General features: G+C 40.5%; 1 protein-coding gene across 1 annotated transcript in view; it reads right to left on the bottom strand.

Annotated features, from left to right (window-relative positions):
* The window catches only part of ADCY2 (adenylate cyclase 2), a 223,165-nt gene extending 196,017 nt beyond the window's left edge, over positions 1-27,148 (bottom strand). The window contains exons 1-2 of the mRNA XM_074146221.1: positions 26,918-27,148; positions 7,431-7,628 (exon numbers count right to left, since the gene is read on the bottom strand). Of these exons, the coding sequence (XP_074002322.1) occupies positions 7,431-7,628; positions 26,918-27,148 (429 nt within the window). The remainder of the gene's footprint in view (positions 1-7,430; positions 7,629-26,917) is intronic.
* Positions 27,149-27,369: the final 221 nt, after the last annotated feature.

Genomic DNA, 27,369 nt, shown 5'->3' with positions numbered 1-27,369 from the left:
TCCTAACGTCAAATCAATTATTAAGAACATAAGAAGCTTCATGAATGGTTTAAATTATTAATTTCAATTTGTCATCTGGTCTCTTGACTTCAGCAACATCTGAACAATATGATGATATTTGGAATCACTATTGCTTAGTTTCAGTACTCTCAGAAACATTAATATACTTATTGATAAATGTCATTTCCCATCAGAGAGAAGAATCTTTCCGTATTCAGTTTCACATATTTATCCGAGACTCACATTTTTATTGTACTTCAATGGAGTTACCTTAACGCTTCACTTAGCAAAACTCATTCACATGACTTGCACAGCAAATATCACACTGCACACAAACTATGCAATAATCTTGATGAAATCTACAATCAGCTCAGCCTTTGTACTTAATTGTATGCTCTGAGATGGAAAAATCACTACAGGAAATGGAGTAAAGAAAAATAAACTAGCAGGGAAACAAGGGTTTCATCAGGTTCTTCTAACAAAGGTGCAGGACACATTCAGTCTCTTCTACTTTGTATTACATTAAACCTTTCTCATAAGCCTTATAATGAATGCCTGAAAAAAATCAGAAATATAGCAAGATTATTATCCTCTGATGTTGTAATTTTTGAGACTACTGCTCCAGGAGAACACTGGAAAGATACAAGACTTTTAAATAGCAAAAAGCCTTGAAGTTTTATAACTCAGAAAATCCATCTCTTCAGCTTTTAGATGAACTTCAAGCACGGGTCAAAGTAAATCGTCATTCAAACTAGTTTAGTAGACCCCAGATGTAACCAGTACAGAGGAATAAAGAGCTAAAAGGATACTCCTGAATCAGTGAAGTCCATGTCCCTGCTATGGAAGACACTGAATGACTCTCAGCTAAGGCCAGCATTCCACTGTAAAACCAATTCATTATTTTAATCCTTATTATTTGAAGAATACTGGCCACTCCACAAACCCAGTGCCCTAATGGCTAAGGGATTTATTCTAATTTCCAGTTTAAATTTCATTAATGGCTGGCTGATTTTCTTAGGGGGTGTGTATGTGTCAATAATCCTTTATCTTCTGTAGCTTCTCCTCAAATCTGATGTTTGCAACCACGGATTATCTGTAGATGGCAGTCACACCATTCTCAGCATTCTTCTGCTGATCTATACCAAAGTCAAGCTCTTCGCATCTCCTCTCACAAAACTCTTTCTCCTGGCTATCTCACTTGGCAGTCTCTGCATTTCTTCCAGTTTCAGTTCACCTTTCTGAATGCAGTTGACCAGAAATGTACATAGTGATCCAGGTGAGGTTTCATCCTTAGCTGGATACTTTGCCGTCATAACTGAGTCTTTTCTGGATGCATATCCTAATGACCCAGTGACCAACTAATGCTTCTGCTCTTCATTCTGTTTATCCCTGCTCATTTTTTACTGATGAAGTCTCAGCCTATAGCTGAAATTTCTGCTGTTAGTTCCCAAATGCAGGCAACCTCACATTTCTTATTATTAAATTTCATCTAGTTGCTATTACTGCATTCCTCAAGGTCATGATTTTCTTCCCCATAACATTCTGATCTCTTGCTGTATTAGAAATCTTTTAACTGGGTCATCAACAAATTTCATTATAGCTGTGACATTCTGTCACCCCAACACTAGTAAAAAGCACTAATAAAGGCAAACATTCCCCAGAGAGCTCCAGCAATCTTCCTCCTGCCTGATGCTCTCTGAAGTCACAACAGCTGCCGTCTCCCCTCATCTTCATGTACATTTATTTTAATAATGCTCATCTCCTCTAGGACTGCTTCTAGTCTTCCATTTGGGACTAAACCAAATTTTTTTCATTTTTTTTAACAAAACTGCTTTTCCTATTTAAAAAATAAATCAGTTCTCTTTCCATAAGCAGCTATCACAATGCATTGCCATGACATAGCAAAGGTTAACAATGGCACATTACTGCTAACAAGGTGATCCAAGGGCTCCACGCACTACTTTACCATATTAATCTACTATATTACTGATTTTAATGAGTAACTGGCAGGTCTCTAATAGCTCAGCTTTTTCCTGTCTTCTCTACAGATTTAGCCTTACCAGACTTGATAAACACATTTAAATGTCTTGCTATTAAGCCTGTGACTTCATATGTCTATAAAAATATGAATATTAAGATAAAAATCATCTGTTCTTCTCCTTCCTCGAATATAACTGCAAATATGTCTTATACTTGTGGATTGCTGGTTTCTTCCTTTTCTATCACACCTACTCCTAAAGCACAGTATCATCTGCTGGGAAGCATCTTCATCTAAGCCTCCTGGTTTTCCTTATGTCCTTTTTCAGGCGACTATTCACCGACAAGGTACTGAGAAATGCTCCTACAGGATTTAGTTCCTTACTTGGGATACTTATTCCTGATAGTCTGATTAATCTGGAACTTGAAAAAATGGCAAGTGTCCCCCGCACTCCAGATCCTGAGCCGGCAGTACAGCTGACAGCAACTCATCCTCGCTTTCCTGCGCTGCAGGGACTTCACTGACACCTGCCCTGCGCTCCTCCTCAAACATCTAACTACTACTTTTTTTTTTTTTTTTTTTTTTTTTCACTGCTTAATCACACAACACATTGTTAACAACTTACAGCAGGTCTGATTTTAGATAAGGCGGGTCCCAAGCAAGGTGCGGAAATGGGACCCAATGTAGTTCTTGTACAAAGAAAATCCTTCCCTTTCCACAGACCCATCCAGCTCACCTGCTGCCTAACACAGGAGTCAATTACCATGACTGTGTGCAGGCCCTCACCCCTCAGCACATGATAGACTACCAAGAAAGTATCAAAAAAAGTGACAGTTATAAATACTAATACAGAAAATGTTGCCCGCACTTCATAAATCAGGGCTGCTCCGAGACCCAAATTGAGCCATTCCATACCAACACATTAAAAGAAAACAAAAAAAAATGCTTTAGATTCAGCTCAAAATGTAGCTTTTAGGCTAAAATAGCCAAATGCAAATTCTAAACACATCACTCTGTGGATAAATTTTTTGGAAACCAGAAGTGTCAAATCCTGCTTGAAATAATTTTTGTGCTGTAACTGAATATAGACAAGGAGGAACACATCTGGTGCCTGGGCTTTGCAAACGTATTTATAATTAAGTAGAATTGAATACCAAAATCCGGCAAGGATAGAATTCATTAGACTAGTATAATGCTGTATAATTAGTCTCTTTTTTTATATCATCCACTGTATGCTTTAAGAGCTCTTTCTACCCATTGATATCAATGTGCTATGACATATTTACACACAGCCTGTATAAAAGGCTGAGGAAGTATTAGACATGTCAGAGGATGACATGGAAAGGCGACTGTGGTACAATAACTACACTGTCAGTGAAACGAGAGGAGACTAATTTAAATTCATTCCCTGGCATGTAATGCTACAGATAGGTACCAGATTTACATTTTGTAAGGAAGGGTACTCCTTTCTATAGTAGGGAGAAGTGCTAACATAACAAAATCAATACATTGCCTTTTTCCACCAGCACGACGTCCTCAGCTTGCCTGCCTTGCATTACTGGCCCTCCACCAAACACACCATCCACTAATCTCCACAGAGACCTTTCTAAGCATCTTCCTTGGGTCCTTCCTCACTGAAACCACATCCACACATTATTGCTCACACCTTAAATTTGGAAAGAACTGCCAGCAGGCAATTGCTCTCTCTGAGCCCCTGCGTGACTTCCTTTGGTCTATTTCTTTCCTACCAACTTTGGCCAGGTGTCCCACAACTCCTAGCAGACAAGCCCAACCTCCTTCTGGACTGTGACACAATGCAGTGTGTGTAGGTCTTATCAGAGCATCCAAGTTCCCTGGGCCACCAGGGAAAACCAGGGACTCCACTGCCAAGTCTGACACTGACAGAAACTTGGGCTGACACCAAGAGAGGGTTGCCACACTTCTTTTTAAAAGTCTTTTAGGTACCATTTGCCAATACCATCCTAATATTTTTCATGTAAAGCCATCCACTGCCTCACTAAGGCACCCACCATCTCCCTCTCAATGTACTTGCTTCTCTTCATCGTCCATGTAGAAGAGTAAGGGAGCGTGGACTAAAGAGGTAAGTTGGTTGGTATGGTTGATAGTGCAAATATCCCAGCTCCTCTTGTAGATGGGTTTGTGATTATGCCCACGCAGCCTAGTGACAACTGCAGCCTTTGGATCAGGCTCAGCAGGTGATTACCGAGCCAGCGTGGGGCTTGTAGACCAGCCCAACAGATGGAGAAACCATCTACAGCTGTACTGCCTTCCCCCTACAAACAGCGGCCAGATACCTACCTGATAACAGTTTTCTCTCCAGAGCTGTAGCTGCAGCCGAACAAGAGACAAGGAAATGCAGACAGATAAAAGCAGTCTGCAGGGACAGCAAAAAAGATAGCTGAAGCCAATTATGATTTGCACTTATTTCACATCAGCCTACAGGTTTCTAACAAAAAGAAACCCACAATGGCCCTGACCAGCCACTTCATTTCCAACCCTCTACTGTTCATCAAATTTATTTGAGCTATGTGCCTGCAGGCTCTGGAGAAACTGCTCCACATTAAATATATATTGAGTTCATAACCAAAATAGTCTCTCTGAAGTGGTATTTTTATTGTAAACAAAAGCTGCAAAAATTCACACCTAAGGTTCCTTCAGACAACAGAGGAAATACTGCATTTAGCTGTTGCAAACAGCCAAAAGGAACATTAAAATCATTAAGCCAAAATTGAAAGGATGCAGGGTCATCTTTTAAAGGGAGAAGGCTCGTGCACAAATGAGAGACTAACATGTTCTTTCTATAAACTATGGTATGCAGAAAATTTATCTTTCAGCAGTTACTAGTACACAAGAAATGCTGTATTTTTAACAAGCTCAGGATTCAGAAGACATGAAAGATAGTATTTTTAAACTCTGCTGGACTAGAACACAAGTTAGGCTTTAATTTGAAGAAAATGAAAATAAAGCACTTGTTTAGTAAATAAGTGTACATGAACTGTCTCTTTTTTATTTTAATAACTTTATAGTTAGCTATGTTGACAAAGACATATTTGAAACAACTAATTTAGATTTTACATCCTATTTCTTTTATTTCATAGAAAGGATAAAGGAACAACAAAAACACCCTAATAAGCCAAGCAAAATGTTTTTAAAATTCACAAAAAGTAAAACTTCAACAAAGAAACTGTCAGTTATCACTGAGGAAGGATTTTTCAGATTTGCTTTCACATATAATTATAGGAGTGAACACTGACTATTGACCTACGTATTCTTGATGCAGAGCAATCAAAACACCAGCATCACAGGAACACACGGCAGTATTTTACTGCTCACTGCTTTTTTACAAATGTTCAAAAACATCAAACCTGTGATGAGTCTATTGTGTAAGGTGTCAAGTTCCCAGAAAGATTCCTGTATTTCTTTAGTTCACTCTTAACAGACACTAGGCAAAAGTATACCTACAGAAATGATCAACAAAGTGCTGCTATTCAAAGAGGAAAAAAAAAAAATACGGTTTTGGGGAAGCAAAGGGTCTCACTGCAGGGAGCCAGTGACCTCCGACTCCCAGCAGTGGCCACGGGGCCTCCTGGCCACAGACCCTCTCCTGCCAGATGCCAAAGACTTGATGTTAAGCCACACACCTGCAGCCGGGTCCAGGCCTTCTGGAAAAGCCCTGCCTGCTCCGGGCTGAAGCTTGTGCAGCGCTGGGCAAGGCTGCTGCCCGGAGCCGGCTGCTGCTGGCGGAGCAATCAGTGCAGCTCCCTCCCAAATATCCTCTTCTCCAAGCAACACTTGCACGCAAAGCGAGGAACTGACTGAAACATCAGAGGACTTGTGTCCTGGCAACCTGTGGGAAGACAATGCCTTCCCTGAGAGCTCTGCAACCCTTCCTGCCTCACACAGCCAGCCACGTCCCTTGGATGCTGTGGGAATGCCTACATTTTTCCTAAGAGGAAAGCAAGGCAGGACAAACCGGCTTCACAGGCTAAATACAACCCTGGGATTGAGACTTCAGCATCCCTCTTAGATCTCTTTTAAGCCACATGCTTTTGAAAATCATTATTGTATCTTTGAAATAACAAAATTAAACTTGGTAGAATTTGCAATGAACCAATAATACAGCTAACTAAATATTTGCATCTAAGCTTGAAAGCCTGAAATATTCCAGCATGACATCCCACAACTGACAATGAAAATAAATCAAAAAAGTAAGACCATGCAAATTATCTAGACTTGGTATCACAAAGATATAGGGACTCCCATGATGAAATCTGTATCTAGAGAAAAATACTACATATTTTGATTTGCTTTTTATTACATGCAAGTGTGACCTGGTTTGCTAGTGTCAAATACTTTAAAAAAAGAGAAGACAGGAAGGCAGTTTCACAGCTAATTAATCCCTGAACCTTCCAAGAAAATGAGAATATAGGAGTCACCCACAAAGGTAAGGGCTCCAAAACTACTGGTGTATGTTGGTGATATTAATTTAAATCATTTGAATTAAAGATTTTAAAGGAACTACTTGCATGCTTAAAGTCCAGTATTTGCATAAGTCTTTGCAAGATCGGAATAACAAGTCAGAGAATTAGTTTCAAGTTTATCCAAAAGACCTAGAAGGCATCCCAGATATAACCTTTAAGTGGTAGTGCTGTAACAAACTCATGGAATCAGCACAAAATCTTCAGAAGACATTTATGTATTTTAAAGCTTTTTTCCATCCTTTGAAGGGTCTTACAATTCTTATATCAGGAGTATTCCCATGTACAGAGGCTTGGGAAAAGGCAAAGGATATGGCAGAACACAGAAGACTCAATCAGACACGGTGTTGCGTACTGCACATCATTTATTGATGTTTCAAAAGTGCTGCTATTAAAAAGCAATTATATTTTTGCTTTGTCTTAATTCCAAAATTTAAAAAATGTGAAGGGTATTCGACTGTTTCTCTACTAATTTATTTCCTTAGAAATGCAAGGAAACTCCCAGTCCTCTTTTCTCACACGTTGCTAAAGAACATCTTGAAAACCACAGAAAGTCTACACTGAGAGCCTGAACATTTTAAGCTGAAGAAGATAGCATCAGTGGTCTTGAACAAAACTGGCATTTCTGCTATGTTAATTGGTCACTAGAACCAAATATTCACTATACAAAGAACTTGGTGACTGGAATCAGATGTTCATTATGCAAATGAAATGTTCGTTATGCAAATGAAATATGCAAAAATATAAAAGCAAAATCTTTCAAATATTTCCATATCCTAAGTATGCACAGCTCTCTGGTATTTATAAAATATATGTGGTGAGTCTCTGCATGCAAACACTTAGTCACAAAAACTTTTTATGAGATGCCCCACAAAAATTAATGCGAATACTTTTGCACTGAATGGTTCTTGGAAATGTACCCAACGAAGTAAAATTAATAACAACAGTCTTACCTGGTCCCAGGGACAGATGATTCCTCCAAAACACATAAAGAGATATCCCATGGCAACAAGACATACCCAGACCACCAGAGAAAATATACGAAGCAGCTTCTTAAATACAGGTTCTACGCAGACAAGGATAAATATAGCAAAAAAAATTGCTAGGGCCGTTGGAACAGTTATTAAAAATGCCACATGGTCTTCAATTTCCTGGAAACAGAGGAAAATGAAAAGGAAGTTAAAAACTAATGTACTTAAAGGTCAGACAGCAATAACATACTCTAAACTGATGGCACATGGAGATCTCAGAAAGACATGACTGATATCAAAAAGGAGATGAATCAAAATAGGATTTCTTTCACTGTAAGAAGCTGTTATTTAGAGTATTAACTTCACAAACAACTATTAACCTCACTGCTGCACGGTGGTACTTCTACTAAATTGAGGTGTTGATGCAGGTTGAGAAAACTGTAAATCACACTACAGTAATGCAGCAGGCCTGTAGGACTGAGCAAATTAAAAGGCAAACCCCATCTGCATAGCTTTTCTGCTCCAGAATTCTAAAGATTTCTCTGATTAGTGTAGCTTGCAGGTGAAATTCAAGCTTCCCCATTGAAGACTGCAGCTGACAATGCCTCCCAAATCAACTATGTGTCCATAACTCCATAAAAGCCTTTTTGTCTGTGATTTTTGCCAGGTGCTATACATTTTGCTTCTGTTTAAAATATTTATCTGGAAGGATGGGCTCTAGATTACATACATAAATTTTCTCCTAGCAACTGATTAATTCAAAATGTGCAAACACCACCCAGAGAACAGACTAGAATGTAACTTGAAGTTAGATTCAGAATAAACAATAATTAAATTTATTTACAGAACTTAAATGGATATTACTACACTAATATCTTTAAATCATCTATCTAGTGATAGATGCATTAAAAAAAAGAATAAATATTTGATTCTATATTCCTGTATGTGTTCAAAAGTATGTCTGGTTGAAGTGCAACAGCATTATATCAAAGTCTGGTTACAGGATCTTTACTCATTCCAGCAGCTGTTACGAATTTTAACAGCCTTATTTGTAGCAAAAGGGATTGCAAAAGCAGGCCCCAAATGCGACTGTTGCAACAGTATAAAATCCTCCACTAACCACACACTTCATGCAGAAAAGCCTCATATCCATTTATTCCCGCTGGTGAAATCTTGGCAACAATCTGAAAGTACCTATTTGATGATTTGTAAGAGGTCTAAGCACAAAGAAATAACATTCCTTTTTCCCTAGTTTTGTAGTTGCTTCCTTAGTGCCCTGAAAACTCTTATTTACTGATGTGGTTTCAATTTAAATACCTAACATTTTAAGTAAAAGCTGTTTGATGTGCCTTTTTTCCCCCCTTTCTTATGTGTCTAAAACTTACTGCAGTTAGAAGAAAACTAAAAACTTACAAGTAAATTTGTAAACTTTAGAAAAATTTACAAATGCTGTCACAGCATTTTTTTCTTTTTTGGGGTGAGGTGGTCTTCCAGATAGTAATATTAAGTTTTACAATCTGACATCTCTAAAGAGACACTTGCTGTAAGATCCTTTCCCCCTCTTCTCTTCAAACTTGTTTTGCTTAAGGTCCTGACTGCATGTGGTCCTGCACGTCGCCACATCCACCGGCAGCATCAGGCACCTCTGCCCGCTGCCAGCCCAGCACCACCATGCTTGCACCTACCCCCGCCACTCGTACACACCAACCTGCTGCCAAACCTCATCCGAAACCCTTCTCATTTCAGCAGGAGAGGCGCAGATCACCTCTCTGCATTAGCTGAGGCTCTCCTCTGTGCTGACACTGGCAGGTTCAAACCAAGGAGAAAGGGCATGATGAGAGTCCACATCTTATGGTGTAGCCTGCACATCATCTTTCACATACCCTACACCCTGCCCCAAAAAAGGCAGAGCTCAACTCCTCTTATTCTTTATTCCCTTTTAGATTTACAAAGTCACACATTCAATCAATTATTAGTGCAGCACTGATGATCAGGGTATAAGCAAAAGAAGAGTTGAGAAATTGTAAGTGATGGTGCTAACTCTGAAATGCAAACACTAATCCTCCAGATATTAAATACACATATTAAGGCTTTTGAACACTCGGGTAGTCATACTGAAAACAAATTTACCGGCTTAAAGTTAGGCATAGAGGTAATTGGCCGCATGAGTACAGAGCTCCGTGAAGTAAGATGGGTGCAATCTTGCGTAGTACAAGACAAAATATAAAACCTAACTAGCCGTACTAAGAGCTACTGACCTATGTCTCTGAATTTTGTGATTTTGATCATTTCCACCTCTGAAATTTGTTTCAACTAATTGATTTTCACAGTGAATTGATTTACAGTGAATCAGTTTTCACAACCAATGTCAGCCCAGGCAACAGCAAAAGCATTTAACTTCAACCTTTGACTTCTGCACTTCCAGGTGGCATTGCAAATCTCTTGTTACAAGGTCAGAAGAATTAGTCCCTTCACCGGTGACAGGACAACATTACATTCCTTGTACCATCTGTCATGCAGTCAAGGTCGCAGCACCAAAAGAACCTGCAAGCTCCTGGAGGAAGTGGAGACTCAGGAAATCCACAGATTTAAATAACAGCAAATTGGTATCTCAGTGATAATAATTATGCTACAAATACACTAGCAAGAATATCATGCATTTCAACAGCATGCTTCTCCATTTCAGTAAAAAAAAGTATTGTGCTTTCTAGAACAATCTTGCTTCATAACAAATCAACAATATTTACATTTCAGTTCAGAGCATATATATGGTCACATAGTTACATATTTCTGTATGTATTCTATCATTAGATCAACCCATCAAAATGTTTGTTCAAGATGAACAGCTGGTCAAGTTCCTTTTTTTAAGCATACACTGATCTCAACACTCAGCTGAGCCATTTTGATCACTAACTCTAGAATTTTACCTCTGCTTTCTCCCCTTCTCTGGTTAACTATTGCACAATTTTGCATTTTGTTTTGGTATGAACATATGCAGGAAAAAAACATAGACCACAATGTATCTGCTCCTCATTACCAGTAAGTGAATGCAGCCTCACTGGCTGCAGTGGTATGTCACCTCTCCGAGGTGACTACAAAACAACCTGCCTCTGGTGGTGCAAGATGGTTGCATCACACCCTACATTGAAAATTTACAGACATTGAAATTTAAAGACAGAATAGTATACACATTAGGCAATTTAAAAAAATATGAGAAAACAATCCTTATTACAATTTGAATCCTTTCCAGAAAATCTTAATGTGTACCAGGGGATTTTTCACAATCCTGCCTGTAAAACACACATTAATGTCAGGTCACCAAAAGCAGGCCATGTGAGGCAGGGATTTATTTTGGAAACTACTTTTAACAATATTTTCCTATTACTTCAGAGGAACTAAATCTTTATGAAGTTGTAACTTTGAGAGCAGGACATTTGAAACTTGTAGTTTCCTGATCCATATTTGCAATCATCAGTGTGTTTTTCCAGTTAAAAGATGATACTGGATGCAAAGACAAATCCCGAAGGCTGTTATGTTTCCTTAACCATTTCCCAAGGAGGTGGGGAAAAAAAACAGCCCAAAATACTTTCCTTCTTTTTTTGTTGCTAGCCTCAGAAATTAAAATACACCAGAGGTAATGGAATTAAAATATCAGCGTGACACTTTCAAACATAATGGCTAAGCCTGCAATACATGGATCTTGCCTGACAGCTCTGTCTTCCTGGGTGTTTTCTAGCTTGCTGTCTTTTAGACAGCAAGAAATTAAAAAGTCTACTCTTAGAAAATTTTCCAACCCCCATAAATTCTTCATAAGTGTGTGAAAATCTTATCACCACTAAAATCGGAAGAATCACTTTAACTCAACTTTCCAAAGTCCACAACCTTCTCTCATTCTACACCCTGTTTTTTTCCCTTTCCCAATAATGCCATGCCCTCAGTTTAATTTTAAAAGGCAAAGCTGCTGTAGAGCACTTCACTGTTTTGTATAAAACCATACAGCTTGACAAAGTATTCTTTAAAAATGAACAAACAAGCATTTAAAATGCTAGTTTTAGCATAAAATCTTCTACTGTGGTACTTCATTCTTTTGGTACTTTTTCCTTTATTATTTTCATCTAATGGAATTTCACAGAAGTCTATATACAGAGGATGCCTGTTGGGGTCTGAAATACCACACACTTAGAATTAACTCGAATATTTTACTTTATTAAATTTCTAATAAAATCACTTTTGCTATGATCAGAGAAACACTTTCTACATGTAAATATAAAAATAAGTGAGTAGTATTCTTCAGACTTCAAAACTATGCATATTTTCATACATCTGTTTTAAAAAATGTTGTGTTAAAAAAAAAAATACAGGGCTTAAGGATTGCTACCTCACTGACCTCTCCAACAAAACAGAACACCACCTTCCTTTAACCAGACTGACTGAAATAATCTGTTTAGTTACCTCTATAGCAAAAATTGCTCATTTTTTCCTGTAAAGCCTTTTCCAGGACTTGAGAGAATTAGAAATGCAGCAGTTTTCAGAAGACGTGTCACCATCATTCCCTTTGTAGAAGTGGACAGCATTTCAATACTCTAACACCTCAGAAATAGTTCTCTACAAAGCCAAAAAGCTGCAAAAGTCTTTTGGCTGCTTGTGACTTTTATCCCATGGTTTTATATTTTGGTGAATTCGTTTATGGCTGACTGCACTGTGTGCCATCTGTTAAACAGCTGGAAAAATCTCCATTTTATTAGGAGGTGCTGTGCCCTGCTCCCGGCCAAGTAGCTGTACAGTTTCATCTAGGACTTCATCATTTAGGACAACAACTGAAAAGTTTTGGCCTGCCATCTCAGTTTTCTTTTCCATCAATTCCATCATTATTAGTCCATCTTCACCTCAGAAACGGTACATTGTCTTATGGCCAGATGATCTTTCCAAGCCCACATGGTATTTTCTGGATCTGCAACTTAGAAAAACTCCTCTGCCTTTGATGCCCACCATTTATCTTGCATAACACAAAGCTCTGAGTGTTTTTCTTGCTTAGCTGCCTTAGAAGCTTTCCCATGTGTTTTGGGGGGTTTTTTTAAGCTTTTATTGAGCTTGGTGCAACATGTTCAAGGACACTAGCAGAAAGTTAATTGAACTGTACCTTTTAATCAAACTGTCCTGAAGTTTCTGTCAACGAAGCTTTTGATTTTCACTAAGGCTCTATGTAATTCCATGCCTGAGATTTTTTCCCCTCCAAATCAGCATTCCCTCTTTGCCTTGGTGGATCAATGATAAACAGCATCAGGTTCAAATCCAGTTGTTTCATAATGTCTGTTGTCTTGAGAAGGTCAGTTCTCTCTATTAATGAGTCTGATGTGCAGTCTACACTTGCTCTTAGCACATGATGATATCCTTGCTAATCCACAATCAGTCCAGCAATTTGCACATCACATGGATCAGGTAATTCTGACCAGCATTACAACTGCCAAGCTCCTGTGTGATGTCATATACGAGGAGCAAGAAGCAGTTCTGCACTCCTTGCCAGATTATAAATAATTTTGTATTTGTTAGTTTACTGTGACACTATTAAAGTAGTAAGAATTCATTCAAATTACTTCAGATGACATTCTGGTCACCTGGAGCCTCTCCTCAAACTTGAAAGTCATGAACAGTGTGTGGTGTAAAATCCTGCCCCCATATGAGAAGTGTGGCATTTTACAAAAGCACAATAATTCTGCTGAAACCCACAGGAACTGTTCTCTGACTTTAGAGGGTCCTAGCTGGCACAGGGGACTAATAGTGATAATACAGTGACCAACCATGTAGGTATTGTGAACACCCTTCTGACCAACTATGTGCTTGACTACAGTGCCAAGTACTTTTTACCAGAGCTTTCTCTTTAGTGAGTCCAACTACGTGTAGATGTTGTTCATGTTCTCACTTACTCAGAAGAAAACAATTGCATCCAGATTTTTCTAAGTTTGCCTGATAGCTATAAGTGAACCTCACCTGCTCCACTGTTGTACCAATGATTATCAGGAACACAAAGTCCTACATGCCAGAGATCACAGACTTAGCTGCTTAATGCAAAAACATCAGACCTCACAGAGGGTTTGGAAAGGTTCCTTGGAGGTGCTGAGGAAGAGTCCAAGGCCATGGCTGCTGTGCAAATAACAGTAACATAAGGAAGGGTTAAAGAAAAGTTCTGGAGGCAAAATGTTGGTTGCTAGTGAGGAAGCAGAGAACTATGGGAACATTCCCAAAAATGTTCCCAGAACAAGACAGGTTGACAAGCAAAAGTTCAATGAGCAGGTAAGAAAATGTGTTAAAAAGGGAGTTCAAAGAAACAGGGAAATTTTGGGAATAGGGAGGAAGAGCATCTAGAAGCTCTAAATGAGAAAAGAATGAGTTTGCTGGCACTTCAAAGGTCATAAGAAAACTTTCAAACTGAAGAGGTTATAGAAAGATAGTACATGGTTTAAAAGAAATGGTAACATCATGAAGACCTGTAATTCCCAACTAAAGGAAAGAACAGAAGTTGATTAAACTCAAGCAAGGAGGAAATGGCAAAGGAACATCAGAACAGACAGTCTCTCTTTTAAAAAATTTTGCAGAGAAGTGAAACCCCCATGTGAAAGTGCATGCTCTTCTATGTAAAGTAAAAGCCTAAGAAGCTAGATGGAAGAACTAAAATGCCTGTTGTTAAAACAACATTATTTATACAATAGTCTTACTGAAAACTTGGTGGAAAAAAGAGCATCAGCAGAGTACTGAAAAAGCAGAAAAGACTGAAAGCCAAACACTTTGGCAGGGATTGAAGAAAGGCTTGCGTTAACAATCTAGGAGAATCAACAAATAGCATAAAGTTCCTATGAAACAAAAAACTAGACCAAACAATAAAGGCTTATCAAAATAAACGACCTACAGGACTGCTAATCCAACAAGGGTGGAAACTATTTGAGATTCTATGAAACGCAAGTAAGAAAGGCTGATAAAGAAGAAAACCCAACAGGTCAAGGGATACTTCAGTGACTCCCAGGTAGACTGGCTAAAGATCACAACAGTAGACTGAAGCTGAGACCACTATCTATGTCTCATGCACAAATGAAAAATAAAGCAAACAAACAAGTAAACTAAACAACAAACAACCTAACTAAAAAACACCAGTACAAAGAAAGAGAAAATACTCAATCTGATCTCAAGAAGTAGAAAGAACCTGGTTCATAAAGTATTAATATTGAGGAGCTGCTTTATGACAATGACAAAGTTTGTTAAGCAAACAAATGAGAAACAAAATCTAAACACTAAAATTGAAAAGTGGAGCTAGAAGCTTACGGATTAAAATCTTTGTAGGTGGCCTGGAGACACTGTAAACCTCAGAGGCATAGGCCAAAAGCTAATCAATTCCCAAAAACAACTTAAGAAAGACCAAAATACTACCAGAATGCCTGAACAGCCAAGAAGGGAAGCTTCTAAAAACCATCTTTAAAAAAACAAACAAACAAACAACAACAACAACAAAAAAAAACACCAAACCAAAATTGAAAGGGTATAATAACAAGGATCATAAAATTTATCAGGATTAAAGGACTTCTAAGCAAACAGATGATGCAGGTACTTAAAAAGAACAGTTAGAGAAGAGCAGACTGTAGCAGAAAGGAGTTGAGGGTTTTTTTGTATCTGTGTTCAGTGTGGGGTAATTCTCATTACAGAATATTCTGTGCAGAGGAAACACATCAGGAGATCTGTCTCAAATTGACGTATCAGTATAAGGCATTACAGACAAAAGCAGGAACATGAAATGTAAAAAGAATCACCACAAGCAGATAGGGTTCACCAGAAAGGGCCAATGGGACTCAAAAGAGAAAGAGCTAAAACCACAGTAACACATAACATCCACCCAAAAGTGCCCCAGTATCCAAATACAGCAATGTGATGTGATACCAGTCTCTCCTGGGAACGCTCTCAAAGACTAAGAGAAGTACCAGGGGGTCTGGCGTCTATCCTGGGAAAATTTTTTTTAAAAAAATGGTCCCGAAGTGCCCCATAAGAGTCCTCAGGAATCCTAGAATATATGTTGTTCTGCATACCCGTAAACAATTTGGGAAAACAGATGAATAGCAATCCGACAAAGATGAGGGCCAGCTATGAGGGATTACAAAAGGATCTCGTAATAGTCACTACTGAGTGAGAAAATGGCAGATGAATTTCAGTGATGTATGTGAAGTGATGCAGCTCAGACAACATAATCCTAATTCTATACACTAGAAGAGGCTCTTAGTTGACTATTAACACTTAGAAATGGAGATATTTAGCATTTATCGTAGGTAGACCCATGAAAACATCGCTTTGGTTCTCACTAGCAGTCAAAAAAAAAAAAAATCCAAAATGCAGAACACAGGAAAATAAAAAATAAGAGAGAACATAATGATGCCACCTTAATGCATAATGAAGACTTTAAACTACTCTGTTTCCACCACCACCACCACTTGCAAATGAATACAAAAGAACTAGAAAAGATAGGTTTCCAAAGATGTTCAAAGCTGCAACACAGTGGCTTGATACTGATGGAGTTACATTTGGTTTTAAGGTTCCTCTTCTCTGCATGGACCGAGCACAACTGTCCTTTGATACAGCTCTTTTGATTTTAAAGGGCATTGTCCATCTCAGAGCAACAGAGAACAACGTCCACTTGAGCTGCCTGCATGCAAATGTGTAGCCAGGAAACCCCTTGAGCCTGTGACCATTCCTACTCTATCGTATGCCATGGGATAGAGGAGAGAAACCTATCCCTGCCAAAAACATAATTTGCAGAATCAGGGGCTGTGTTTGTATATTTTATATACATAAATATGCCCCGAGCAAACCCCATGCACCCAATCTGAATAGTGAGCAGCTTTTCCTTTTCTTTTATACACCCTCATTTGGCACATTGTCAGTTTTCTCTCTCTTAATTTATTTTCCATTAATTTGTATCCTCTCATCTTGTTAACCACGCATCATATAGAATCTATCAGTGCATACAACCATTTATTGAATAAGCTGGGGTTCAGAGGGCTCACAGAGGGTCAGGGAACATGAACTTTCCGTCATCCAGCACCATCTCAATCTTCTCTCAAATTGACAATTGTCAAAAGTAGCTTTACTTTAAGACATTTAACAGCCTATGAAAAACAAGATGGTCCAACCCAGTTACTAGTGGCTACAACACTCAGCTGGTGCACTTACAAAATTGTCCTACTCAATGATACTAGCTGGCAGCCACAGAATATAAATCATGTCCCAGAGAGCAACGACAGTTAATTACATTCTGCTCCCTGAAGTGTCCCCTTCAGAAGAGGGCTGAGACAATACACAGCAAAGCAAGCAAAAGTTTGTACTTCGATGAAACTAATTATTTCAGGCTCCAGAGCTAATTAGCACCTACTCATATCATTAAGATTATTTTTAATGTAAAGGTAGTGCTCAATATATCCTTCTTGCACACTTTATTCTACTTGTATTGGTTCTGAATTCCCCTCCAAAAATGTGGCTTAATAACTGTTTAGCTTGTTTTGCAGATGTCCTCAAAATCCTTCCTCCTCTTACTATCAAAATAATCTTAAAGAAACTCTTCAATAAATAAAACTACTATTTATGCAACATCCCAAAATGTGGATATACAAAGATAAATTGAGTAAAACGATTAGGAAAAATCTATGCTTTGCAGTTAAATCTATTCAAACTATGTCATTGTTGAAAGAACTCCATCAGCTAAACATTATGGATAACACATTCCTTCACAGGACTCAAGGACATGTTTTGCAGATTACCTGCACTGTAACACATACTAAGAGTGAAATTATGTACCTTCCTTGTACCCATATAAATCCATAGAAGTCAGAATATATTGAGGTACTGATTTGATTCTTTGAGCTATTTAATACTGATAGTTACATATTTCGGCTGTCACTTTTAAACTGAAGCTAAAAGGTGGCTTTCCCTCACTCTTTACTCCTGACATAATAACTTGAGAATCTGGGTGTAGTCAAAAAAAAACCATCAAGATGGAACTTGCTTAAAAGTAAGGATCACAAACTTTGAACCAGGGAGCACGAGTTTCATCACATGAGGAAACAGTGCTCATTTTAAAGGTCTGTTTAATGAAGAAAAAGATAAGCTGAGGTTTCTTTCTCTACTGGGTTTTAAAATACATTTTGCAATAATATTCCACAGATCTAACATATCAGCATAATAAGGTAACATGAAAAATAGTTTTAATATTGAAAAGTCACTACTGTCATTGTGTAATTACTTTTCAAGTTTTTCCTGAGGTTTTGCAATTACTTACTAAACACAGTTATTATTATCGCAGAAAACGTTCTTAAAATTTACTCCCCTAAGGACACTTTCCACACTCTCATAGGTCTCTCAGTTCAACTGACTTCAAACCGAAGAGGTTTCTTATTTCATTTTTGACTCCAGGATCAGGCCCGCATCCTGCAATGGGTATTATTTCTATAACGATAAAATTTCAAATAAAGGTAACCAACATGTTAGCTTACATTTGAAATATAACTATGCAAAATAACAGCTCCATAAAGGAGCAAACATCACAGACATTCATAGGAAATAGAGCAAAAGACATTCTGCGAATTTCTATTTAGTGTTAGCTGAAGGCTTACTTAACCAGTACTGTTACCCCATTTCACTAAGGCACAAGTAAGAAAATATTAAAAATCAAAGAAACCAAAACTAATCTGGTGAATTGTTTTAGTATTAAACAGATGTTGCATCACTTGAAGAAGTGTCTAAAATCTCACCACCTACCAGTCAGGTTTGGAAATTGCCTGAACTCACTGGGGCAGAAAACAAGCCCAGCTGAGAGACTACAGCCACTTTCTGGTGCAAGCTAGCCGAGTGCCAGTGGGGATTACAGGACCAGCTACTTGTCTGGACAACCTACCACCTCCTAGGTCTTGACCGGAGTAGATTGCGCTCAGGTCACCACAGTAAGCTGTATCAAAGAAAGGGAATCAATCCACCTGCCAGGGTATATAAAGCAAGAGGAGCGACTTATAAGGAGCAGCTGAGGGAGCTGGGGTCATTTAGCCTGGAGAAAAAGAGGCTGAGGGGAGACCTCATTGCTCTCTACAACTACCTGAAAGGAGGTTGTAGAGAGGTGGGGGGTGGTCGTCTCTTCTCCCAAGTAACAGGAAATGGCCTGAAGTTGCATGAGAGGAGGTTTAGATTGGATATTAGGGAAAAAAAAAAAACCACCAAAAGGTTTGTCAAGCACTGGAACAGGCTGCCCAGGGAAGTGGTTGAGTCACCATCTATGGAGGTATTTTAAAGAACTGTGTAGACGTGGCATTTAGAGACGTGATTTAGTGGTGGACTTGGCGGTGGTAGGTCAACAGTTGGACTCGATGATCTTAAGGGTCTTTTCCAACCTAAACGATTAAATGATTCTATGAGTGTGGGAGCACTAGCAAACAGATGCTGAGCCAAGTTCAAAGAGCATCTGTTTTACTCTCAATACCTCTCAGGAGAAATAAGGTGTCTGAGTCTTCAGCCTGAGTTCAGTCTTGCTGGAAAAGGAGCTGGGGAATCTGTTCTTATTAGGATTTTCCTGCAGGGCTAACCAAAGTACTTGCAAATTGGATACATGGATGGTGAAATTTTTGCTGGAATGGAAGGACAGCAATGCCACTTGTCCAGCCAGTGGGCAGGTCCACTGTGCATGCCATAGCATTTAGGGTCTTTAAGAGGTTCCACAGCACGCAGTTCAGCTGCCTGAGAAGGCAGGTGGAAAAAGCAAGTTCTCACTACTTTGCAGACCCCCATGAGTGGCTCTGATAAGCCATCAGTCCACATGGTTCTCATGGGACTCTCCAATATTCAAACACCAGACTGGTTACTCCTGAAACTATAAAGGGAAGATGTTTGGGCCAGAGCACTTACCTCAGCCACCCTGTGTAGCGCACACTGAGCATGCAACCAGAATTCATTGCTCCTGCACTCTGGAGAACATCTTCCAGGTTAGATAAACTTCAAAACTAGAATCATGGGTGAGGGAAGAAGTGGATGCTCAGACAACAGGCCTGAGGGCAAGGCTGAGAGGCCGGTGGTGATATGTGTTGCTTCTCACAGACACAAACCTGGAACAGGTTCTCACCGGGAACAGCAAGAGACTTTTATATCACATGGACATGGCTAAGAACAGGAGCTCTGTTTAGAGATAAGTGATAAAGAAAATATTTCTATACAGGCTGGAGAAAGAGACAACTGGGAGGATAAATGTGGAGACAGCCTCACACTCCTCTGCACAGATGGTGTAACAGTCCCTTGAATTTTCAGCATCATCTGAATAAGGTTCAGTGTCCAGAGTTTGCTTATTCAAGATATAAAAATAAAAGATCTAGAGAAGAAAATGTGTGGAGCTGTGTTGGTTTTTTTTTAATAGGACTTTTGCTCAAAGGAAAAGAGAGAAGGCCGGGAAAAGGGGCAGAACTCTGCCAATTCACTTATTTTGGTGTCCAGGTGCCGAAAACCGTAAATTTAATCTGTTGGCATCTTCTCATTGTCACATATCAATAAGGCTCGAGGTGACTCAGTTCTTTCTAAAACGTGCAGAAGCCACTGTGGAAGCACTTAATTTGTTTGGGATCACAACTTGGCTATGACTGGGAATGCAGGCACAGGATGAAACACTACAGGTGTTCAGCTGCACTTTGTCCCCATGATGCTAGCACACCCAGCCACTCAAGAGATTTGCAGATCACTTCTATCTGTGTTAAATGTCCATGCCGCCATCATCTTTGAGCGATGCATGGTGCAATCTGGAAGATTACAGTGACTGCTGCCATTACAATGAGGAGAATTTTCTTGTTCACAGCATAAACATAAGGATAGTGATCTTTAGTTAATGTCCTTAATCTAGGAGGCCTCTTGAACGATCAACCAAAGAAACCTATTCATTTTTGTAGGAGTTTTAAGATCCCTATAAATGGGTCAGATATACTTGTCCACAACAAGGAACTTGAAACCAAATTTTAAAAATTTAAGCAAGATACACAGAGAGGTATTCACAGGTCCGCGGCAGATCCACTATGAAGCTGCCAATACATGATTTGTGAATCCACATACCTGGCTTGATGCTGATAAAGACAGCAGACAATCGTAGCCCAATCCATCATCTGTCTTACTCCCATTGCACTTTAGGAAACAACTGCTCTAGTTACTATGTTATTTGTCATTTTTGTCAGCTGCAGTAGTGACTAGGAGTTGTGGATCCACCGTTTTGAGTCACAATTTGTGACATTAAATAAGCTTTCCATTGCCTGGGTATTCACAAAACTTTAAGATTACAGTTCAAGGCTAAGCTTTTTTCTAACACAGCCACATCTATGGTTTTATCCAGTTCTTATTCAGCATTCAAGTTATTCAATAGGAAGGATGAAACAGAGGTATGCAAAGCGAGATTGCCACCAGCACCTCATTATCTTGATGGCTCTTTGTTCACAGGCTTGTTAGGGACCGGCGAATGAGACACGCTCTTAGCAGCATTAAAAGTAACCACAGATGTACTGGGAGTGTCATTAGAAAATGAAACAAGAAAAGGCCCAGAGTGATACAGTATTGAGGAATGAAACTAGACATAAAGCTGGGCAATTCCTGCATCAGACAGGAAGGTGCAGCAATTTTTACAGGCCTGACTAAAGAGGTAATACTGGCTAAAGAAGTCATGCTCAGGCAACCAAAGATCATACTAGAAGGAACATTTGGCAGGGATGGCAACATCCTAAGACTGCATCAAATAGCCAGCAACTATAGCTGGAAGAATATATTGTAATATTATGGTGCCTAGAGACAAGAAAAAAAAATCAGAAACAGGATTTCCTCATGGAACATTTTAATAGGGGACTTGAAAGCAGAACTGTATGCTCAATTATAGCTGGAATTAAGGAAAGAAAAGGCATAAATACACTAATGTTTGTTTCGTACTCTTCCTCATCTCGGTAGTAGCAATAATCTGGCAGAATGAGTTTAAGAAGAGGTAGGATACCTCCTGGGCACAACAACCACAGCATCAAGCATGCAAACAACCCTGTTTCTGCTTGTCCTTCAATTAGTGAGGATTTTCCTGGTTCATTACCTTTGCTTTGACTTAGCTTTCTTTTTCAGGGAATGGATGTGCTGGAGTTTGAAAACAGTATTGCAGATGCTTTGGCAGTCTGCAAGGATTCCAAGGAATGCATTCAGACCTTGGGTATTCTTGGCCTTTGGGAAGACAGTTGGTGCTCTTGAACCAAAAAAGCTTTAAATTACACAGAGCTGATCTCAAAAGATTTCCTAGAATTGAGAGTACAAGTGAACTTAGAATACGGCTGTGAACTTACAGTACGACTGTATTATTCTGTGCAATTAGGTTATAACAGAGCATCTTATGAATAGGAATATAACATCACCACAACATCAGTGGTGTGGTGACCTTTTGGTGTGGATGGATGAATTTTTCAGATGCAGAGTACTGATGAGAACATTACCAGAAACATGCAGCAGACACCCTTCTGCAGACACCTTGAGACACTGTGATGAGAATGATGGAACATGCCTTCCAAAGCCCTTTTTTCTCATAGACTTGAAAACTTTCCCCCCTCCACTTCAGAATGAGATTCTGATCGTGGAAATCTGGAAGGGTTTGGCCAATGTCCAGTTTTTACCAGAAGAAGCAAGGATTTCTTTTAGACAAAGTAAAACCAATTAGAGGGAGGGAGGATTTGCTGTCATTCTAACCAAGGGCCCAAAGAAATGGAGTTTCCAAGTTCAAGCCCCAGGAGACTTAAAGCACTCTCTGATGCTCTTCTCTTCGTGCAGAGACAATTCCCTGCCAGTCATGTTGGCAGCTAGAAAGTTTTAATGTGTTACTTCAGAATGAGGCAGGTACCTTGGCTTCCATTGCAGGATCAGATGAAGGTAAATTCAGTCAGTTTGATGCCAGAAAACCAGTTCCTGAAGAATATACATCTGCCCTGTTGTAGGTACACCTCCCTAGTTAATTGTACTCCCCCTTTAAAAATGATTGCCTACTCCCACTTTTGCTACAGAAGGCATTTGGGCAGGTCAGTGATATATATGTGCAGCCAACCTTTAATTTCTTGGGTTTACGAACCAGTAGAAAGGTTCAGGAATCACAACTGAGCCTACCAGCATGATTGTAAAGTTTTCAGAAACTTCAAAGAAGGGGCTGGGGGAGATCATCACAGAAAATCATTAGGTAGCTAATGCAAAAACATCTCATAGTGCTTTAGAAGAGGGAAGGCATCAGAATGCTACATTGTAGAAACACTTTTCAGCCAACATATGCTCCACTTGGCCAATGATACCATCAAGAAGCATGCAGCTCCACATCAACAGATGTCCACATCAACAGATGTCCACACATCGACAACCACATCTTAAGAACTTTACAAGGTCACATGTAGCAGCAAGGATTCTGGAGACAGATAAGGACCACAGACTAGTGTTAAAGGTAAACACCGCCTAGCAGGCTTGCAGTCTTTGAGTAAGAGGCATGGGCCAGCCTAAAAGAAAACACGTGTATATCTGGAGGTAGAATGGGGGACCCTGAGTTCTGGGCAAAGGGACAGAAAGAATATCTTGACAGACTTAGGTCTTCTCCCACTTACATCACAAAGTCCTTATCTGTGCTAAACGATTCTGATATCCCTGAACTGTAGGTTTTTATTGAAGCCTGTATCTATGGACAGGGCACTCTTTATGTCTAGAAAATATATGAGTAAAGTAAAGTTATGGCCTTCCAATAAATTGTACAAATTGGGCATCATCCCTGCTTTCTGTCAGAGTTTTGTTTAACACAAACTGCAGATATTTCAGATACACTCACATTTTACATTACGAATTTTAAAGTGGCTTTTTTTTCCTCACCCTACAAATTGAAGTTATAATAGATATGCTCTGACAACAGAAAAAAAACTGTTCTAGATACCACTAAAAATGGTCATAAGTTTTTAGTACGAAAAAGAGAGAGGGGGGCAAATAATGAGTTTGTCCTTCATACTATATTGAAAGAACAAGACAATAATCAAACAGAAAATTAAGCTGACCTCAAGCATTTCTAAGCACTGGAAGGCTTTCACAGGTTTGGGAAAACAATTTACTCTCTATTGATTAAAGCAGCAGCTAAACATGGATGACTGATCTCATTTTACCAGTTTTCAGTTCATGCCAGGTACAGAGAAATACAGAGGATACTTTGACACAGGGAATTCAAAGGTTGATACTATCACTGCATTATTTAAAAGTCCAAGCTGTGAACGGTCATCTTTCAAGCAGACTCTGGGAGTCTTCTATCTAGTGTCTGAGGAGATGAAGTGCTTAATTCCAAAGGTCAAAATCACAATATTTTTCTAAAACAAACAAAAGCAAAAACTCCCAAGAAACCTCTCTCAGTAACAAAAGCAGTACATTGTCTGAAAGAAAAGTAATCAGATTTCCAGGCACACTTTGTAAGTAATCTTGTTTACTGTAATTTTGCAACAGCTTTTATAAATTTTTCATCTGAAATCAGGAAGGCTACAGCTCGTATTCTGACAGGTTGAAATAGCTGAGTAAGTGGAATACATCCCTGTGTGGTTGGCTGTGTTTGGGAACACTTAAGAATACATTGCCAAAAAAAAAAAAAAAAAAGGCAACTCAGGCATCACAGTGATGTATAGTGATGTATTTTAACAACCAAATAAAAAACTAAAATAGAAGAAAAGCCTCTCACTTCCATTGATTTCAGGGTTTTTTTAAGAAAGCCTAGAACATAAAAATGGTTCATGCTTCACAAATATCCTTTTTTTCTGAACATTGTCCGATCCCACATTCCATGTTCTAAGCTGTTCTTTGAAGTACAAGTGAGAAATACGAATTGAGTGTTATGGTGAGTCATTTGGGAGTTTTGTTTCCACAACGGGGTTAAGTAACTTTCAGTAAAATCTTAACTGCTTCGTATGAAATCTAAAGGAAACAACTGTTAAGGAAGATTTCCTTTTACTTCAAATGCACAGCCCAGACCTACACACAGCAATCCCACTTCACTTCCACTGCGCCTCCTTTACAAAATTAAACCTTCTGTCAAAACAATTGCATATGTACTGGATGTGCAAAATAAAGACAAGGATATTAATATTGGCTCCTGTGGCTCAGATATACTCGTAACTGCTTGCCCCTTTTATACCATCAGGCACAAAAAAAAAAAAAAAAAAAGACGAAGATTCCACAGCTACATAAAAGGAGTATTCTTTATTCAGGTGCGGGAGAAACACATCTAAACCTTCAGGAATATTTTAAGTAGAAATGCAACCAGAGCTAGACTATAATAAAATGCTTTTAGGTGAAACTCTGGGCAGGGCTCCAAAGGATTTTGCCCAACATCCTGTGGCTGGAAGTCTGTATAGGCAAGCTTTCTCTCTGCCTGAAGTTACTTTCATCCGCTGACTGGAAACTTTAAGGATGAACCCCACCTCTCTCTCCACTCACCCGTCCAGTTGTTAGCCACAGGAAGATAAAGGCTCAGGAAAAAGTTTTTAAAAGTTTTTTTTTTTCTTCTTCCGGTATGTCTGGAATTCCAAATGCAGACTGAACTAAAAAATTCACTCTTTCTGAAGTAGTAGTGCCTGGTGAGATTTGGCCAGCTCATAGTTTTGTCTCCATAACTTTCAGCAGTCCTTCGATCCGAGCCCAGTGTTATGCCACCGTTGTTATCGTGAATGATTTACCACAAGAAATGGAATTACAAAAATAAGCATGTGCAACTTTCAAACAAGCTGTAGATCATACCATGACTGAAAGTTATGAAATTTAATGCTAAACACTGTCAAGCCCAAGTTCTGCTGCCTTGACTGTATGCGAGTATCGTGTACGTTTCCACACCTAACTATGCCTCAGCCTCGATATCTGATGCACTTCCATTTCCATCATTGGTCCCTTCAGCCCTGACGGACAAGCACCCAAGTTAACACACCAGAATGAGATAAGAGGTTGAACCCATATTTTGTACACAGAGCTCCAAAACTGAAACATTTAGGCAGTAAACAATGGAATTATGAGGCATCACCATTACTGGCCTCACATTAGCTCTTTCACAACTGTTCTGTATTTAGTAGGAATAGCGCTTTAAACAAAAAGCTCAATAAGCAATTAATACAAGTACTAAAAGGAAATAAAACGGCAATTAGCTCCAAGTTTAGCCAATCTTGCAAGCGGTTCCTGCAGTTTTTGAGACAAAAGTTTGGTCATAACAAGCAAGAAAGCAGGATTCTCTGTCTGTTTAAGCAAACACTGTTATGTGCAGTGCCTCTAGAAGAGAATCCATTATATTATACTAACCTACTCATCCTCACTCTTAGAGATCAGTAGCTCTATTCAATAAACACTAAGCTTTTCAGAAGACCGTTAGAAGATTTTTTAAAAGATAAAAGGTCTGAGACCCCCTCAAACACCTATTCTTTATTTCAGAAGTGTACAGTAAATGCAAACAGCCTGCCTCTAATTATTAACAGCAGGAAAACTCAAAGGAGCATGAATTTTACTGCCCTCTGCAGCTTTTCCTTTGCGTTCAACGCAAGGGCAAAACGCCACAGATTTCTGGGTGAGATAAACTGATATCGACTGTCATCTGCCGCTGTGACATATTTTTCCTCCCGAAGGCTGGAAGCCCCAAAATGGACACGCAGAAAAGGTATCCGACCGACCAAACTTCACCTCCCTTAAAAACGGAGCCTGCGCTGCCCCAAAGCTTTCTTGAGAAAATGGGTCAAACGCTAGAAATCAGTATGGGGGGGGGGGGGGGGGGAGGGAGGGCAAAGAGGGAACGGCCCCGATTTACTTGCCATAAAAATGTTACTTCAGATACTGGTACGGACTGCATTTTCTTTGTGCGGCGATTTAAGCCTTGCCTCGCAAAGGCCAACACGGCCAAGCTGCCAGTTGGAAGGGAGCAGAGCCAATGAATTAAGTGAATTAAACTCGATGCGCTTGTTGACTCAGTTTTCGCCCCATCAGCCGCGCCGCCGCTCGCTCCATTGCCGCCTCAAAACACTGGGCAGCAAAGTTTGGGCGGGGGGTGCCCCCGGGCCCCGCAGCAGCCGCCCGCCACCACCCCGCCGCCGCCCTCCCGCCACCAACTTTCCTCCGCAGGAGCAGCAGCAGCACCGGCTCTCGCCCGCCCCGTCCCGTCCCGCCCGGCTCAGCTCGGCGGAAGGCTCCGGGTGCGGAGGTGCCAGCCGAGCGGGCGGCAGCCGGGATGCCGGGCGGCGGGAGCAGGGATGCTGGTCGGCGGGGATGCCCGGCGGCGGAGCGGGGACGCCCGGGCGAGCGAGTGGGGATGCCCGGCGGTGGGAGCGGGGATGCCGGGCGGGCGGCAGCCGGGATGCCCGGCGGCGGGAGCGGGGATACCGGGCGGGCGGCAGCGGGTCCTAGACCGGCAGGTCGTCTCTTACCAGCCCGGAGGCGAAGAAGACGGCGAGGAAGGCCAGGCAGGCGCCCATGACGATGAGGAGCAGGAAGACGATGAGCGGGTGCTGCTGGCTCATGCAGTAGTAGGACTCGTAGAGCCAGTCCCGGGAGCGGGACTGCTCGCCGCTCGCCCCGCAGCCGCCGCCGCCCGCCTGCTCTGCCCGCTCCAGCAGGTAGCGGCGTCTCCTCCTCATCATCATCGCCTCTTGCCACATCGGGCAGAGCCCGCGCAACTCCCTCAGCGCCGCCGCCGCCGCCGCCGCTGCTGCAGGAGGCGGCAGCCGGGGAGTGGAGCGGGGCGCGCTCCCGCGCGGGAGGCGGAGAGGAGGAGCCGCGGCGGCGGCGGCGGCGGCGGTGGCATGGTGCGGCGGGCGACCGCGGCCGCCGCGTAGCCCGCCCGGGGCTTGGTGCGCCTCCGGCGAGCGCCACCCCGCAG

Source organism: Numenius arquata, chromosome 4 (genome assembly GCF_964106895.1).
Source record: "Numenius arquata chromosome 4, bNumArq3.hap1.1, whole genome shotgun sequence".
Taxonomy (NCBI): Eukaryota; Metazoa; Chordata; class Aves; order Charadriiformes; family Scolopacidae; genus Numenius; species Numenius arquata.
The sequence above is the reverse complement of the archived record's forward strand: the minus strand, read 5'-3'. Positions and strand labels throughout refer to the sequence as shown.